Source organism: Myzus persicae, unplaced genomic scaffold (assembly GCF_001856785.1).
Source record: "Myzus persicae strain clone G006 unplaced genomic scaffold, MPER_G0061.0, whole genome shotgun sequence".
NCBI classification, from domain to species: Eukaryota; Metazoa; Arthropoda; class Insecta; order Hemiptera; family Aphididae; genus Myzus; species Myzus persicae.
The window spans coordinates 264,881-283,906 of NW_019103479.1; the positions used below are offsets into that span (position 1 = coordinate 264,881).

The following is a 19,026-nucleotide window of genomic DNA, read 5'->3' on the forward strand; positions in this document are numbered from 1 at the left end:
GCACTACGCTTATTGTTAAATGAAAATAGCCTCCGAATCGATTATCATAAAATCTGAAGAAAAGGTTGGTTTCAAAAGTTATTTATGTTTAATCATCTCGTATATTATATATGATATCAACTAATTATTCATTACTTTTTATTAAATATGTGCCTTTTAAAATGAGCTTTGTCTCTCACAGGTATTTTTTGCTTGTGCCATTATAATGTATTGTGTTACATAAATCATATCCAGTGAACCAAAATAACTAAAAAAAAATATATGCTAGTGTAACGAAAACGTGAGAACAACGTGGTAATTTTTTTATTAAATTATTAAATGTAGTAAGGCGAACTTTAATTTTTATTGCATTGTTAATTTTTGAATTTCCTAACTTAACGTTAGGTAATTATCCATTATATGATGTATAACATAGGCGTTGAATAATAAATAAGCCTTTTTGTGTTCATTCTTAATATATTATACAATTTTGGTATAAACTTAAAACTAAGGTTCGGATTTGGAAGATGCTTTTTTTATAGACAATTATAGTAAGATAATTCTTCAATACAAATATACTTCATTTTGATTAAACTTCGTTTTTGCATATTTTTCTCCCCTTTAGATACCTCGCTTTTCACTTTTTTTTTTGATACTTTTTGTGAAATCAATAATTTACCTTTATAATTGTTTACCTACTACATATTATGTACGGTACAAATCAATTAGACATTGTGAAGACGACGAGTTTAATATGCGTTATGTTTTAAATAATACATTATTAGTACATGTACTAGAATGTACTACATAACTTGTCATTATATCGCTGATGTACGTATGGATAAAGCATTTGTCAGCGTTAAGTTTATTGAGTGTTTATCAAATTACTTATATAGTTATAATATTATACTCCCTATAGTGCCTAAAACTGTTAAAATGTGTTATTACTTATTAATAGCTTGATTAATTGATGGAAAGATATTATTTTTTTAATTCCTCTGGTTCACTTAAATACTTTTTTTCACGTTATAAAAATTTTTTTATTAAATTTATATCAAAATATAAACCCCAGTAATAGTACCTTAGTTTTAACTTTTATTACCAAAAACAATGTTAGTTGGTATTATTGTAGATTAACAAAGATCAAAATTCAATACACACCCATTTAAAACAAATTATTGAATACTCATAACTAAATGCATCATACTGAATTTCTATTCAAACGCATCAGGCGCACATTGTTAAATTATGATGCATTTATTAAAGTTTATAAAAATCTTTAACTTAACTAGACTATTTGAAACAAATTTTTTTTAGTATAACAAAATAATGCACAGATTCTAAATATAGGTAACAATTCTAAAAAAAATATTACTACTTACATACGAAACCAGTCCGTATATTTTATTGATTACCTACCTATAGTGTACCAAAAAACGTCAAGAACTGCCAAGTATGGATTGATAGAAAAAAAAACCATCATTACTTCTATTCAATCTGCCCTAATTATGTTTCAAATATATTTTAGTTTCTCGACTCAATAACAACTTGAATCTGTATTACATTTTAAATTTAATATTGATATAATATATTCCTACAATAAATAATCAGAATATTTTTATTATTATAATAAGGTAATATTGATAATTATTCTATTATTCAAAAGTGAAAATAAATGACTTGACATAACAGTTTTGTCCAACGTACTAACGACCAATGAGGACTATTTTACTAATGCGTTCTCAGCTGCTTCGATCATTTTCAATTTTTTTCTACATTTAAACTGCGAAACGTTATACAAGTATTCAACTAATAAGTAAATGTATAATAGAGTGTTATTATTAGAGATACTGCATATATCATATTATATATACGTATATATTATCAGATTTTGAACAGAAACATATTTTTTAAAAAAAACGTACTAATAGTTTTAAATTAAAAAGTGTTTTATATGTCAACAATGTGTATAATAATGTTAGGAATATAATTTTTTTCATAATAACAAAGATGATTTAATTTAATTTACATCTTTCACATTTTTAAATACCTATTATACATAAGACAAATTAAATTATTTTATCATTATTGAGCTTTCATAAAACTTATTAACATGTGATGATTAAAATGGGTGATAGGTATGCATGCAGTATACCATTTACCATTACGGTAATTGTTATTACAATTATTTATAATTAACTATTGTTAAATGAAGAATTACTATAAAATGATCAAAATATGTATCCTATAACTAAGAATTAATGTTATCTACATACAAACCATAATAATTCAACAATCATACCTATTTTTTTCAAATTTAAATTTTTTAAATTTTTTTTATAACCAATGCCTAAAGTCCATGTAAGGAGTGACCTATAGCACTATTGCAATACCAAATTATTTTTTAAAAATCAGATGCACTTTTTATTGTTAGGTTTTAAATTTTAATCAGATGAATTGTTGAAAAATGTTAATGTACAGAAATCAAAATTCGAAATATTAGTTTTTGAATTACTCTACTTTGTGTACTAAAGACAACAAGTCCATAATACAAGGAAGAAAGATATAGGGATTATGATAGTTTGAAAATCAAAGGCAAAGTACCTATGTATCTGTTTTATGATTAAAGTAAAAAAAATGGGGGTACCTAAATATGATTGGTGTATCAAAAAAAAAAAATAAAATAAAAGCGTTATTTATTTAAAATAGCTATGGCTAAGACACACGATTTTTATCTTAACCCGATATTGATATGTTTAATCATATTATACTATTAATATTATTGTTGATGACTTTTTTTATTTTTTACAATTTAAATTATGCTGAACTAAATTCCAATATAATTAAATTTGTTTTATGTCAATCATTCCCTAATATCGTAAAAGTGACTATAAAATAAATACGTATATTTCGGTTTTTATTTGCTTGAAACAGTTGCAAGTTATAGTGTATTTAAATGTACGTATAAGTCTGACGTCGTAATAGCATATAGCGAATAAAAACATATATGTATACAGTTAAACAATAATTTTGTGGAAAGTATATAGGTGTACCACGTACGTAGGTTTGTACATTTTTTTTATTATTTACACTTATAATAAATTATAATTATTGTTCAACCGAATTTCCATAACAATATATTATATCGGTGGATTATTATATAAGATCGTAAGTATGCGTTGTTATAAATAAATAAATGTATATACTATATACCTATACTATATATACTATATAGTTTATATATTAAAACACGTAAGCAATAAGAATAATAACAACGAAAAAAAAAATGCTAATACGACAAATGTTACCATAACATTTTGATACGCAAACAAACAAATGAATTATAATTACGGTATAATCCTTCTATAATAGGCACCTAAATACTCTACTTTCTCTTTCGTAAATAATGCGGGGCACAATATTATTGTTAATACTACGCATTATTGAAATATTAAACACGACAGTATTTAAAACCCTATTATGTGGTAATACATCAATATTATATTATAATACTGTGCATTATCTACCTTCCAATTTTCTAGTGGGCCATCGGCGTGGCAGATATTGGTGGCCATCCCCGCGACGATCGAATATTTTCAAAGACGTTATTGTCATATTTTAAATTCCTCGTTGGAATGTATGTACCTATATGCGCAACACGAAAACGATATTACCACGGGATATGAATGTTACCGTAACCATAAATTTATGACCAAACTAATTAAAAAATATATACATTATATTGCACGATAACATTATATTATTATGTATAGTTGCCTCTACGTGATAATAATAACATTATATTATTATGTATATTAACATGTTAATTTCATCATTACAGTAGATTTTTATTTACTACAACACGGGCGGATGGTTGCAGTAAGCATCAAGATTTAGTATTTTTTTTTTTAATTATCAGACACATTAATATTGTGTATCGTACATAATATTACGGTTGCAATTCGTTGCATTATTATTTTTCGGTTCATATATTCTAAATATCGAGCGCGCACACGGCGGCGTGCGTGTAATATTTCTCCCCGAGGCGGTCGTACCGCGCACGTAATAATTAGGGTTAAAAGAAAAACATCGTAAACCGCCTTCGCGCCGACAATGAAGAAAATACAATCACGGTGACAACGACGTATGTAGTGCGTTTGTAATATAATAATATAATATAATATATAGTAACTCACGTGCACTCGACCTATATATAGATATAAATATTGTATCAAAACCTGTTGTTTGGGAGTGGTTTTTTAATGCGTTGGACCAGTTTACCAGGTGAAGGTTCTCTCGTATACGCGTGTGAGCGTTTGTGTTTGCTCTTGTTTATTATTATTATTATTATTTTTTTTCTTTACGCCATATTAGTATTTTTGCACACCCACGTACGGTAGCAGCACGCGTTACGGTCTGGGAGGGATTATTTGATAACCCCCTAAACTTTTAGCATAAATACGGTCGGCACAATCCAAACATCACTCAGTTCATTCCATAAACTTCAGTGTCTAGTATCTCAACAGAACACAAACACACTCACAAAAATGGCCGCTAAGGTAAGAAACATAGACCGCGTTACAGTTATTCAAAATAATATTTCAATCTTAAAATATGTTCGGGTCTAAGATAAAATGTGTTGTATGATTCCGTATTGTCGATTAGTTTGTTTTCAATTTGTACGTCAACCGAACTTTATTGCGATACATTCATATTTAAAAATTAAAATGTCGATCACTTTTATTCATAATATAACAAGTCTCTTTGTTTTCAACATTATTTAATTGAAAGTACAGATCTTTTTGTTCTCGTCGTCGTCCTATATTGATTAGTTTTACTGTTTGATAATATTTTTATAAAAAATACAATTTTTTTTTCGTTTGTTCTAGTTGATCATCTTCACCGTTTGCGTGGCTTCTGCCCTCGCCCAATACTCTGCCCCAGCCTACAAGCCCGCTTACTCAGCGCCAGCTTACTCAGCACCCGCTTACGCAGCACCAAAGGCATACGCCCCAGAGCCCGCCTACGCCCCAGCCCCATACAACTTCGAATACAGCGTGAACGACCCACACACCTACGATGTCAAGAGCCAATCCGAATACAGCGACGGCAACGGTTACGTCAAGGGATCCTACAGCCTCTTGGAAGCCGACGGTTCCACCCGTACCGTAGAATACACCGCTGACGACTACAACGGTTTCAACGCCGTCGTCAAGAACGAAGGTGGATACAAGGCCCCAGCTTACTCTGCACCAGCCTACAAGCCAGCATACTCTGCACCAGCCTACTCTGCACCAGCCTACAAGCCAGCTTACGCCGCTCCAGCTTACTCCGCACCAGCCTACGCCGCCCCAGCTTACCCAGCACCAGCATACTCTGCCCCGGCCTACAAGCCAGCATACAAACCAGCATACTAAACATTTCTTTAGTCATGTGATCCGACTCTCTTCTTCACCTCTTTTTTTCATGTTTTCTTCGTGTACCTCTGGGCCATCGCGTTCATATTGAACCGTGGCTGCAAAGTCATACCATGCCATATTAATATAATATAAGACAATGGGTACGACTAATGTATTTATTGTGTAAATATATATATCAATGTGTATTTATTGAATATCGCTGTGTTTTGTTTATTAGTATCCATCCTCATCGCTTAACTGTTTAATGTTTATGTTGTGGTAATATTTTAATACTACACGTCTTCGTCCACCAGCATAAGGTCTAAAAAGCATTTTCGTGACATTTTGGTACTTTTACTGAATTCGTGTATTCAGTGTTCAACAAATAAATGCAAAATAACTTGAAACTATAGGATAAAGTTTAGTTTAGCGTATATTATGATGTTTGTTATGCTCATATGGAAACTAAACTTTTTAATCTACCATGAATAAAATATTACATAAAATGATAAGTTTAAGTACTTACTTATTGAAAATGACTTAAATGAAAAGCACAATGTTCATTAAACATAAAGTGCATTATTAATTAAATAATGAATAATAATTTGTACTTAGTATTATGAGATACAAATGTCAAATAAATTGCATTATGTAGGTATTTATTTTGTTTATTCACTTGAAGTTTAAAAATAGTTATGACATATTGATAGTCAATATTTTTATAACTTTGAATTTAAAAAAAAATGTTTTTAAGAACTTAAAATAATATATTATACAAGTCATAACAGTATTGTGTAGTAGACTGTAAGAATTATGTTGCATTGAATTATTCTCGAACAAAACTAGTACCGTTGCATATAGTGAATGTATACGATTACAATTTATTCAGGATATGCTTTTCAATTGGAAACCAATAAATTATAATGTGTAGTTAATTACATTTCCATAAAATGTAACTTCCGATACAATCAAGTTATACAAAATATATTATGTCCTTTATAAATAGTTGTAATATTATATGGTTACTGGTCAGTTAAGACTTAATATTTTTAAATTACAAACTTATAAATGGTAATAAAATAAAAATTTAAAGCATATATATTTCAATATATTAATTTATGTATTATGGCGTGTGGTGTCTACATTTAGTTGCTTACAAGTGAGAGTACTCATCGGATAGCGTTGCTATCTTCCGGATGAGTGACCACCTGGGATTTTTAGTAGTAAAATCTTACATACAGTACGTGTTTCAAACCAACCGTTTTCTATCACAAGCAGCTAAAGGTCATAGTTTCTGCGCTTTGGATCAAAAAAAAATATCCATTATACATAAGTAGAATAGTTTTGTTATATAATTTAAGTTTCAGCAAAGTTTGTGTCTTTTTTAAAGAAATCGAGTAACTAAAAAGTTATGAAGATGGACACCTAGCTACTATGTCTGTAGCAAATTTTATTACTAAATGCATATACAATTTTAATTTTGTAGATATCAATGATATTATTATTTTGAATTAGAACGCTAGCTATGTACTTAAATCTCACAAGTATTACTTTATTTTTCACTATATTTGATATTGTTCTTATTTTTTAGGAATTTTAATAAAATCATCATTTAAATACTAATTTATTTAATTAGTTTCAAACTAGGTAATAATTATTGTTGCATAACAATATAATTATATGCTACATTTTTGTCCTAAATGGGCAAAGTAAGAGTAGTTACACGATTGATCAACATTGTCTCCGCCTTGTGCACCGTATATAGGTAACCGGATTAGAATGAAAAAATATTTGATACTTAAATTTTAGACGATGTCAGCTCATTGTTTGTTTTCAGTCTCCAGCCCACTCACCACATAGACAGACGCATTCAAGCAAAACTATTTTTATTACATTTTTGAGTAATCGTTAAATAATATTATAACAAAAATTATAAAGAATAATATTTTCAAAGGTATGAAATAATATTGGTTTGTCAAGGTTTATATTATCACAGAACACCAATTAAATGTACGCATATTTTTACATCTTTTTTTAAAAGCTGAATATAAAATATCCAAATCCAAATAAAATATATAATCGATATGCCAAACTCTCAAAAACATTATCCTCTATAATTATTTTTGTGTTGGGTTATTTTACTCGTTATTGGTACTCAAAAATAATAATAAAAAAAAACAATCTTACATGAATCTGTTTTATCTATGTTGCACTTATTGGTCGGGGGGAAAACAATTTTCCTTTCCGTCCCCTCTACCAATTAGTGATTTCGCCTGTCACATCGTAAAGTTTCTGTTAAATTTAAGTCGAAACGAGGTACCTAGAAGCATATAATGTTTTAAAGATAATACGTAATGCACAATTTTCGGATCCGCATTTTGGTCTATTATTCATATTTTGTAAACAGATTCTAACCAATCCCGTATAAATTCCGTCTTGACTAATTCTATAAGTGATTACACTAATTCGCCCACACTAACCTATATAGTAATGCTATATAGGTACCTATTATACACATACGCATATTATTATTATTATTACTTAATGACTAACGCGTGTATTATATTATACATTATGATTATTTGATATCCATTCATCGTCATCATGCTCGTACGTACTAATATTACACAATAGCAAATTATACAAGCGCTGCACATTACACTCGTTTGATCACTCTGAGGTCATATTTCTCATAGAGTTTGTTTGTCTTATAATATATTATATCGTTGCGGGTCGGTAGCTGGATCGCGTCGAACTGTTATTTTAAAGAAAATGAAAAAAAAAAAAACGGTCAAATATGATTGACGCCCAACCGGTATATAATAATACATAAATGGGGCGTAAGCGATATAGGTAATATAGTGTCATTATATATACATTATCGGTTGTAGTCGATACGACAAACTATATAATATTATATGTTGCGAATATAACACAGCTGCTCACACAGACGCATGTCTATAACACGTTAGCCGTTACACTTTTTTCTCCGCTATGTGTAGCGCATGGGTAATTTATATGTATTATGTCTGTGTACAATTTTTTTTTAAAATTAATATCACGCGTGAATGGTGAAGGTACGTCCCATGTACTGCTGCTGTTCTTAAAATTTAATTAACAGACGCAAAGAAGTATATCGCCCCGAGTGACAATATTACGGGGCGTGAATGGTACCATAAAACAAATGGAGGTGTAACAGCAATGTGTAATAATTGTATCGTTGACAACAATTTATTTTTTGTAAAAAATACATCTGCAAGCTCTAAAATTAAAGAGATCCATACGATGAAAAAAAATAATATTATCAGTTTTATAGACGTTGTGTCATATTATAAAACACAGTCGACCATCTCTAACATTTTGTAGTTTTTGTTTCGTGTAAAATCGTAGGGTAATCAATTGATATTATTATGACATCAAAAAGTTATTTACGTACATTATCCAATACTTTAATAGTATTACAATACGAATACGTGTTAAACTGTTGAAAGTTATTAGATTGCATAACTTATGTTCAAAAAATATTTTTTTACAAATATATGTCGTTGATCATTACACTGTACCCATCACTGCCCATACGTTTTTAACCAAACAGAAATCTTAACCGAAAAAAGTTTCCAAATGCTGGTATTTTATTTAAATACATTGTTTGAGAAATATCCCATTTTTCTACATAGAACAATTTACTGTGCGAGAAAAAGAAAGTTGAGATGCACAAAAAATTTATACAGGCACAATAAAGTCATCAAAATGACTACTAAATAAGTAAATTAAAATCGTAAATTATTATAATATATATTCTCTGTATGTCTGCATAATATCTACTGATTAAATTGTAGGAAGACGTCTGGGTAAACGTTAATCACTTAAATTATTGAAACAATTCACTTACACTTGTGGATTAATTTAATTTACTTATATATTGTTACATGTATTATACAAGATACTATATTTGTATGCAAATGTGTGCTCCTTACATTTTCGCCCCATTTTTTTTGTGCAAGAATGATAAAAAGAAACACTTGAATGTATGGTGTCATTGTTGCATAATATGTCATAATATATTTAAATTATACATTCATGATGTCTTATCGTCAAACTGTAAGCAATTCATAAATATTAAATTGGCATTTGAAAAATATTTTCTTTAATAAGTTTTCACCTTTCCTGTCTTTAAACGTGGAATTTCTGTGTATTTTTTAATGTCGTTAGATTATGCTACATATACGTCAGGACAACATTAGTCATTATTCCATAGTATTAATGTGTATACACTTAAGTTTTCTAATATTTTAGAGCTAATGCTCTTCTAAGATGACTTTAAGAGTTAATCCTTTGGATAAAGTTTTTTCATTCTATCACAATAATAGTTTTTATGTGTAGATTTTTTCTACGAATAAAAACATTATGCAGGTAATAATCTATTAAGATAAAAATAATAATTACCTAATAACTAAATTCTGAAGTATAAAGTGCGTTTATGTTAGTATGTGTGTGTTAAATTATTTAAATTGAATTGTCATCATATACACGTTGATAATAGCATTTATAAAACTCACAATTTTAAACGCACCTACTTTTAAAGACATAAATAATATTTTAAATATTTATAAGCTATAGATGTTACAATATATAGACTGAGAAAATGGCTCAATGCATTACAGCATCCAATATTTTATTTTATTCTGTGTTTATAGATCAGATTACTTAATTTTACCCATATTTATAAGGAATATAAATGTTTGCAATATTATACGTACCTAACAAAAAATACCTTTATGGTACGACCGGTTCGTGCGTACGTGGAGAAATAAAAGTCTGGAGGGACAAGACAATGTGTGAGCATTCGACATAAATACAGAGACGTTGGAGACACCATTTATCAGTTGACAGTTCTCGTGATAATTGTAAACGCACATCTTAAGTCTACCAGCACAAACAGTCATTACAAACAAATTACAATGGCTGCCAAGGTATAGTAAAAACTGAAAACAATTTACTTTTATAAGTGTCTCAACACATTTTAGTATCGTCAGAATAGATTCCATCTAAGATTATTATGTATTATTTGTATGTTCGTTTTTGTGGTCAGGTATTTTCACATTAATGTATAATACATAAACAGAATGAATTAACAATGCTGTAATTGAATAGAATATCGTTGAAACATTGTTGCGAGTATTTTTTTACAATATTCAATCTGTCATGATCGAAATCGAGATTTAATTCACTTTTTGTTTCAGATGATTGTTCTCGCCACATGTTTATCATCCGCCCTGGCCCAATACGTCGTACCGGCTTACCCAGCGGCGCCCGCCACTTACCACGTGTCACCCGCTTACCACGTGGCGCCCGCTTACCAGGTGGCGCCTGTTTATCACGCAGCACCAGCTTATCACGTGGCACCTGCAAAGGCATACGTGCCGGCGGAACCCACAAACGAGCCGACGCCGTACAGCTTCGTGTACAGCGTGAACGACCCGAGCACTTACGACGTCAAGAGCCAGGCCGAGTCCAGCGACGGTAACGGTAACGTGAAAGGCTTCTACAGCCTTTTGGAAGCCGATGGTTCCACTCGCACCGTCGAGTACACCGCCGACGACAACAGCGGGTTCAATGCCGTCGTCAAGAAGGAAGGCGGATACGCTTCCGCCGCTTACAAACCCGCAGCAGACAAGCCGTACTGAGAGCGAGAGTGAGGGCCAATCGCCGCACGACCTTCGTCTCCGACTAATCCAAGTGCCGCTCGCGTTTCCGGCCGCGCCGCTGCTGACACATATTCAGTCATCATGTTATATGTAATATATATTTTAATAGTTCATCGAACATTATTATTATACACGTCCTGCAGCTATATAGCTATAATATTATATTATAATAACTGCTGTCCACGTACCTATACTCATACGCATATAGTTATAGGTCATTAGAGCGGTTCGTACATTTTAAGATTGTTACTATTAGTAAAACCTTGTAAATAATTATAAGCTACGATTTATCTGAAAACAATTTGTAGTTGATTTATTTTATTGGTACTTTATTCTTATATATCCACTGCAGTTCATCCTGATATATTATTATTATTATTAAACTATTGACACAATATAATAATATATTGTAGCAGAAAATAAGAATATGCGGCTTTTGATATTGTTATAACACGTTGTAAGTACTAAGTAGTAATCAAAACCAACTATCAACACCCATTGATCAAATGGTAAATGTTATTTTGTGCACAAATACTGTATTCACAAAAATATGTGCCGTACATTCCACCTTATATGTATTACCATTTAAAAGTCTACTCCAATAAAATATATACCTTAGATTTTCTCCTAAAATAAAAATGAAAATAAAAGCTCACCGTAAACTATTTTCAAAAAACAACAGAAAGACATGAGAATATGTTTTCAACTGCATAGGTAAAAATAGTTATGTGATATTGGTATTACAGCCATAAGTGAATTAAGATATTTGAAAACAATAAATGTGTGTCAATATGGTATTTTTTTATAATATAACTATAACTGAGTTCATAAAAAATATTATTTTTTAAGTCTTGTATTTTCTTCCTATTAGCCTGCATATACAACCTCAACAACATATTTTTGCATGATTAATTACAAACTAACTCTCTTCTGAAAATGCACTGCTGGCAATCCAGGTATGTGAAAGTGATCAATACATTTTTAAAACAATAATATTTACAAATAATTTTTAGCTTGTCCAAAAACCAATTAAAAGCCATAATGTTACAAAATAAGTTATAGAATACAGAACATCAAACACAGATAGATGAATTACCCATATATGATTTAATTTTGTTCAAGATACAAGATACAACTTTATATGACTAATTATTATCCATAATCATAATCGTCCTATGTAAATTAAAAGTCAAATAGAAAGATATTTATATTTATAAACTTGGTGCAGAAACCTAATTAATCTCTAACAAAAAATAAAAAAGAAATAGGGTTAAAACAAAATAATTAAAAGACGTAAGTGTCATCAGTAGGTGGCTTTTTCATTCAAAATGTCATTCTTATTGTCATTAGCTCATACTCGTAAAGATTGTGTATACATTAATAAGGAAAAAAAATATTTATAAACAAAAATAAGGCAGTACAGCAAACATTTTTATTTTGTTGCAAATTGATTCAATTAAGTTTAAATACGAATAAAACATAAACATCAAAACAAGATTAGTGATAAAATCGTCAAAATTTGGCATATATGAATACGCCAAAAATTATCATAAGGCCTAAAATAATATAAAATGTGTATAAACATAAATTTAATACCTAAGCTACATGTAAAAAATTCAAGGGAAACAAAATAAATAAGTATAACATAACACCTACTTTCAACAAGTTTATGAAATTGTATCATACCTGGTAATATGTAGTCTAATAATAGTTGAATAATTATTTCACTGGACAAAATTGAACTACATTAAACAACCGGTCTACTGTCAATTAAATTTGGTAACGATGAAACATGGAGGGAAAAATTACCTTCGATATTTCTGTATAAATACCCCACAGTCGATGAGCATAATCACCAGTCACTTCTGTTCTGTTCATTTGATTAAATCAATTAATCCAAACAACACACCAAAAATGGCCGCTAAGGTAAGAAAATTATGAACAGTCTACACGTGTAAATTTGAAAATTTTCAATCGATTCGTCTGTGCAATCGCATCGGTATTATGATATTAGTTCGTAAGACTCATGTTCGTTATTCTTTTTTCAGATGATCATATTCGCTGCCTGTGTGGCCACCACACTCGCCCAATACGCCGCCCCGGCTTACCCATCCCATCACGCCGCACCCGCTTACTCGGCGCCCGCTTACTCCGCACCGAAGGCATACGCCCCGGAACCCACATACGCCCCAAAACCTTACAGCTTCGAATACAGCGTAAACGACCCACACACCTACGATGTGCACAGCCAATCTGAGCACAGCGACGGATACGGCAACGTCAAAGGAACTTACAGCCTTTTGGAAGCCGACGGTTCCACCCGCGTCGTCGACTACACCGCTGACTCTTACGGTTTCAACGCTGAAGTCAAGAAAATCGAAGGACACGGACAAGGATACAGCGCACCAGCCTACAAATCCGCCCCAGCCTACAAATCCGCCCCAGCCTACAAGCCCGCTTACTCCGCACCAGCTTACTCTGCACCAGCTTACTCCGCACCAGCTTACTCCGCACCAGCTTACTCCGCACCAGCCTACAAGCCCGCTTACTCCGCCCCAGCTTACGCTGCACCAGCTCACTCTTACTCCGCCCCAGCCTACGCTGCACCAGCTCACTCTTACTAAGCACCAGCCAACGCTAAACCATCAACATCTAACTATAAATGGTTACTTTAATCATTTTATTAGTTAATTTGACTCTCTCATCACCCGAACATGTTTAATTTATTCAATTGTTAAATTATTTGTCAAATAAATATTAAATTATTTATTTGATTTATATTACAAATCAGTTGTACTTTATTTTCACATTCCTATACCTCTGACGATAACCATCGTCGTATCGTCGTCATCTTAGACCGGGGACTGGAACTTTTACAATTTTGTTGGTTTCAGTTCATCGAAATGAATTTTTCTAAGATCTATATGTGTATTGATAATGTACCTATATACAAAAAATAATATGTGTTTATGTGTGTACGTTTTACTACACATATAGTGAATGCTTAAATGAATATCTAAATTTTATTGAAATGTAAATAATAATATCGAACTTGACTTGATGGTGGTCAGCTGTTGAAGAATGCTAACGTTCAAAAGCAGAGCGATAATTATTTAGAAAAACACTACCTATTATTGGTAAACAAGAAATATTTTACTACGAAATCTTAATTTCTTTCTCAAACAGCAACAATTGTCATAATTTTTCCTAAAAATACGTTACAACGATTTCCTAGATTTGCATACTAAGTAAATATGTTAATTTTTGAAATCGTGTGCGAGGAATTAATTTTGGCACATTTTTATAATTGAATTGATTTGTTTTATTATTTAAGTTATAACATAGACACGTATAATAAATGAAATATAACACTTACACGCGTTTAGTGGTTGAAGTGACTTAAAATAAGTCGAGGAATGTCTTACATAATTTATATAGTTCTCATGCATCGCTTAAACAGTAGTAAAGAATAAGAGGATTTATAGAAAATGAAACTTATAAAAGGTGGAGAGATACCCCCCACCCGCCACTTCGACTACTGCATGTGCGTTATTTGTTTATAATTTTTTTTGGTTAAAATTATACAAACGAGTTATGATATCAATAAGTTAATAACAATTCCATATCGAAAGTAATCTGCTTAAAATACCTTATTTTATTCATGGGATACTTTTGATTAAACATGATCAAACTATTTTGTGTCAGCCCAACTGTTAATATGTCGGTATCCAACTAATTTTTGTATTGAAAAAAATATACCCTCGCAATAATATCCACAATATTTTTCGATGCTAAAATATTATTATACTGTGTATATGTATAGCCATGAGTGCTGTAATTGTAATCATATTTTAATTATATACTTCTGAAATTCAGTATTCAGTATACTATGATATACTTAGACATGTATAATTCGATGAATGCATTTTACGAATGCCTATAACGTGTAACTGTAGGACTTGACAAAAGCAAAATCTTTTGAATTTGAAACGTAATAATTTTTTCAAACCTGACAAGTATATTTCTTAAATTATTAAGTATCCATATAATTTTCATAATTTGTGTCATGCGTTTAACAATAAAATTATCAATTTTTTATATTTATTTGTGAGGTATTTCTGTTACACTCTGTATAGCTCTTGAACTCAGATAACTATCTAATTTATGTTTTGGTACTTTATTGTGATGAAAAATAATGTTCAACCTAGCTCCCATGTCGGCCACTATATAAGTAATGCTTTCATATTATGTGGACGTGCAATGAGCTGTATTATTCGTTAGGGGTCGTGTGTACATTAAATATGTCCATGGCCGTATGCTTATTCGAAAACAAAAAAAAAAGATAGCCGATAGGTTTATTATGAATTTCGGTAATAGAGTTTTATAAAAACAACTATAAGTGATCAAAAAATGTGTGCTTTGTTTAAACAAAAATACTTTTCTTGTAGGTACCTACAATATATTTTTGAAAATATTAGATATGGTTAGTTTTCATCTTTATGGATGTTTTTTTTTTCGTATTCATCATACAGATGATGTTATTTCAATTATGATTTATTATTGCTGTATTCGAATTTTTATGGTCACATTACTATTAATTTGATTTTTTTTTTTTATACTTTTATAAACAAAACATTCATGTATCTTTTATTCTCGTGTTATTTTTTTTACATTTGTTGGACTAAATTTTGTTTGTATATTTCAATTTCTTCATGTAGGTTTCTTAGTGTAGGTATCATGATTTAGATTTTTCAAGTTTCAACCAAAACACCGAAAACAGGTAAAAGGATGCCGCTCTGCTGTACATTGGGTGTAGAAGTAGTCTAGACTCTAGAAGGTCGCTGTAATGGCTGGTACTAAATTTTTGAATTCAATAAATAATATCATTGTATACGAAAAATGATTCTAAACGGAGACTGTATGTCAGTCAAAAATATTTTATATTGTTATTATTTATAATTTATACAGGTGGAAAGACGAATTAATATTATTCTTAAATTATCAGTGATGCGGGAAAAATATTATATTTACTTAAGTAAAATTGGTCTGTTTCGGAACAAAATTTAAAAAAATACCAAAAATCGTTATTCTTTGTGTTAATATGTAATTTCGTATAAATTTGAATTTAAAATAACTATAAAAAAGCTGTGTTTATGTTTATTTTTAGATTTTTTGGTTAGAGAATAAAATACTTGTTAAATTTTTTTTTAATTTTCAAGGTTGGTTTAACATTTTTAACCCTTAGTTTAAAATTGAAACAACATTTTACCTATAAAATTATTCGTACATTTTGATGATAAAAATACTGTCAACATTTTAACTTTAAATATTTATAATAAAAACCTTGACAATGTATTTTTAATAGTTTTCAACTGCAATTGTAACAATATATCAAGAGTCTTGAATTAAATGTCCATGCTTTTTGATCCAACCACTAATATTTTATTGACATTTAGAGAAAAAAAATAAAAAATAAAATGAAAATTGAAAATGTCCTTCAACAGCTAAAAAATGTCAAATTATTTTTTAATTTCATCAAGTATATGAAATGATGGAATAAACATATGGTGTGAATTTCAAGAGTAGAAAATAATTCGTTTTTGAATTAAAACAAAATAAGAAAATCGATACTTGAGAAATCCAGTGAACATACAATGTTGTAAAAATTTCAACTTTAAAAGCTCATAAAAATTTAATTTGACTTTCTGGTAGAAAATAGTAAATCGTAGTTGTAAAAAGAAAAATATTTATGAATATTTAACTCAATATAATCTACTAACTTTCGTGGTTTTTACGAATTTTGTCAAAATTCTTAATTCAAACGCCCATAAAAAAATAATTGTGGATTTAAGTTCAATTTTTTTTGTAATTTCCACTAACAACGACTTACGAGACACTTTGTATTACATTTTCAAGTTTCTTGAGTAGCAAAAATTTTTTATCGACATTAGTAAAAAAAACGAAAAGTATCGAAAATGTCATATGCTTACGAATAGTTTAACAAGAGTCGAAATATTTTGGAAAATTGTATGGTGTATAGAAAATGCTAACACAAATATTCAGTGAACATTTTATGTATCTGTGGTCATTTTTTTTAGAGTTACACCAAAAACCAAAATTGATCTTGTCGAAAACTGGTTTGAATGAAAATTTCCGTTTTTCTTTAATTTTTTGTTCGTTATTCCTGTTGTTTTTAAAAACTATTAGTAATTTTAAATTCTGGCCTAACCAACGCACCAACTACATTCACTTTATTACCAGAAAAGTTGCTGTTAAGAAAATCGAAGCACTTTTAACGCCCCAAACCATGATGACTAACACAAAAATTAAAAAACACACATCATTGTAAAATCAATACATTCATCGCTCCGCTTAGAATCTAATATTAAAATCAAGGTCATAATATTATTAAATAACCTACATAACCTACCAATTATTTTTTTGTACATTTATACCTACCTATATAGTATATATATTTTGTTTGGTTTTAGATAGTAAAATAAAATAAAACTTGATTGTAATTCAAAAAATGAATTTGATTGATTTATTTTTAATCTGTTTATTTTATACATTCCATGATTAACCATTATAATAAAATACTATTCTAAGACACAAACAAAATGTAACAAATATAAAAGAAGATAAGTATTTATATCAAAAGCTTCCTTAAACATTAAAAAATATAATTTATTCTTCAATTTCATATCATTTAATTTGTTGTGTTTCACTTACACTTTTAAATAACACATACCTGTATATTTATGAATTATCGATTGTAACCACCCATACTTAAGTAGGTAACTGTACCACTGACGTATTTTCCATTCGTGACAAGTTCACTTTTATTACGCAAGTATATAATTGCGTAAATACATAAAAATTAAAAAATGATTAAATAATAAATATCATACTTGCAGGTGTTATTTTGGTCAAAGGTAAATTGCACTCGGCCAAGGGAAAAATTGTAAATACATTTTATACACAATAAAAAACCAATAAATTTCATACATACATTTACACCTAGTGAGTTGAACTCAATACATCTCTTGCATGCATTTCAGTAGGTATATTATTTTTATAATTAGATACATTAATTTTTAAATATATATTTCATGGTTGTGATTTACATTTTTTCAGTCATATAATTGTTTTCTGCCATCGTTTTCAAAAATGCTTAACACCTTTTTACACTCAAACGTTACATTGTTTCAACTGTATCCTGTATAATTTTGATAATTTATCATTTTCGTATAACTTTATTTTTTTTCTGGCTAAACCCAGTAAATAAGTCCACGTTAAGTTCTAGGACTCTGTTCTTTAGCCTGTAATAACTGTAACCTAACCTGACCTACCAATAAATGAACTGCAGGATTTAAAATACACATCAAAGAATTCAAGGTCATTTAGGTATTATGAGCATGATTTACTGTATCCATTTTAGAAATCGAAAAATACAGGGAGTAGTTTACAATCGCCTATCATTTTTTTATTTGTTGACAATCAAAAACAGCATCAATAAAATTGTATCAGAATCCGTTTAAATAAAACATAACAAAAATAAATCTACAACTATTCAAAAGGACATAATTTGGCATTCTATGACTAACTGTGATACACCGGAATTATATATATAATATTAAAATTATTAAAACAATTGTATGATAAAAATGTTTTCAAAAAAAAAAAAATATCTTACTTAATTACTGGTAAAATAAACTACTTTAATCTACTTTACGTCCACCACCTCAAAGACGACTAAAACGCGGTCGCCCGCACGATCTTATTCGATAATGCTATTAAATAACTAGTCACTACTATAATTATCGCTCTTAATTGTAATTGTAAATACTTATATCATGTTAAAATTAGTCAAAAAAATTATGTTATTTATCCATAGATGTAGATAGCCTTATAGGCTAGGAATGTCTTATTTAAAATAA

At 29.7% G+C, this 19,026-nt stretch overlaps 2 protein-coding genes across 2 annotated transcripts; both read left to right on the forward strand.

The window, feature by feature from the left end:
• The first annotated feature begins 4,405 nt into the window (after positions 1-4,405).
• LOC111034579 (adhesive plaque matrix protein-like) lies at positions 4,406-13,873 on the forward strand. The gene is made up of 5 exons (XM_022315862.1): positions 4,406-4,538; positions 4,869-5,393; positions 10,622-11,058; positions 12,814-13,012; positions 13,135-13,873. Exons 1-5 carry the CDS (start codon positions 4,527-4,529, stop codon positions 13,708-13,710), a joined length of 1,749 nt encoding a protein of 582 aa, XP_022171554.1. The 5' UTR covers positions 4,406-4,526; the 3' UTR covers positions 13,711-13,873.
• Positions 9,969-11,378, forward strand: LOC111034582 (cuticle protein 19-like). Its single transcript, XM_022315866.1, has 2 exons — positions 9,969-10,351; positions 10,622-11,378. Exons 1-2 carry the CDS (start codon positions 10,340-10,342, stop codon positions 11,063-11,065), a joined length of 456 nt encoding a protein of 151 aa, XP_022171558.1. The 5' UTR covers positions 9,969-10,339; the 3' UTR covers positions 11,066-11,378.
• Positions 13,874-19,026: the final 5,153 nt, after the last annotated feature.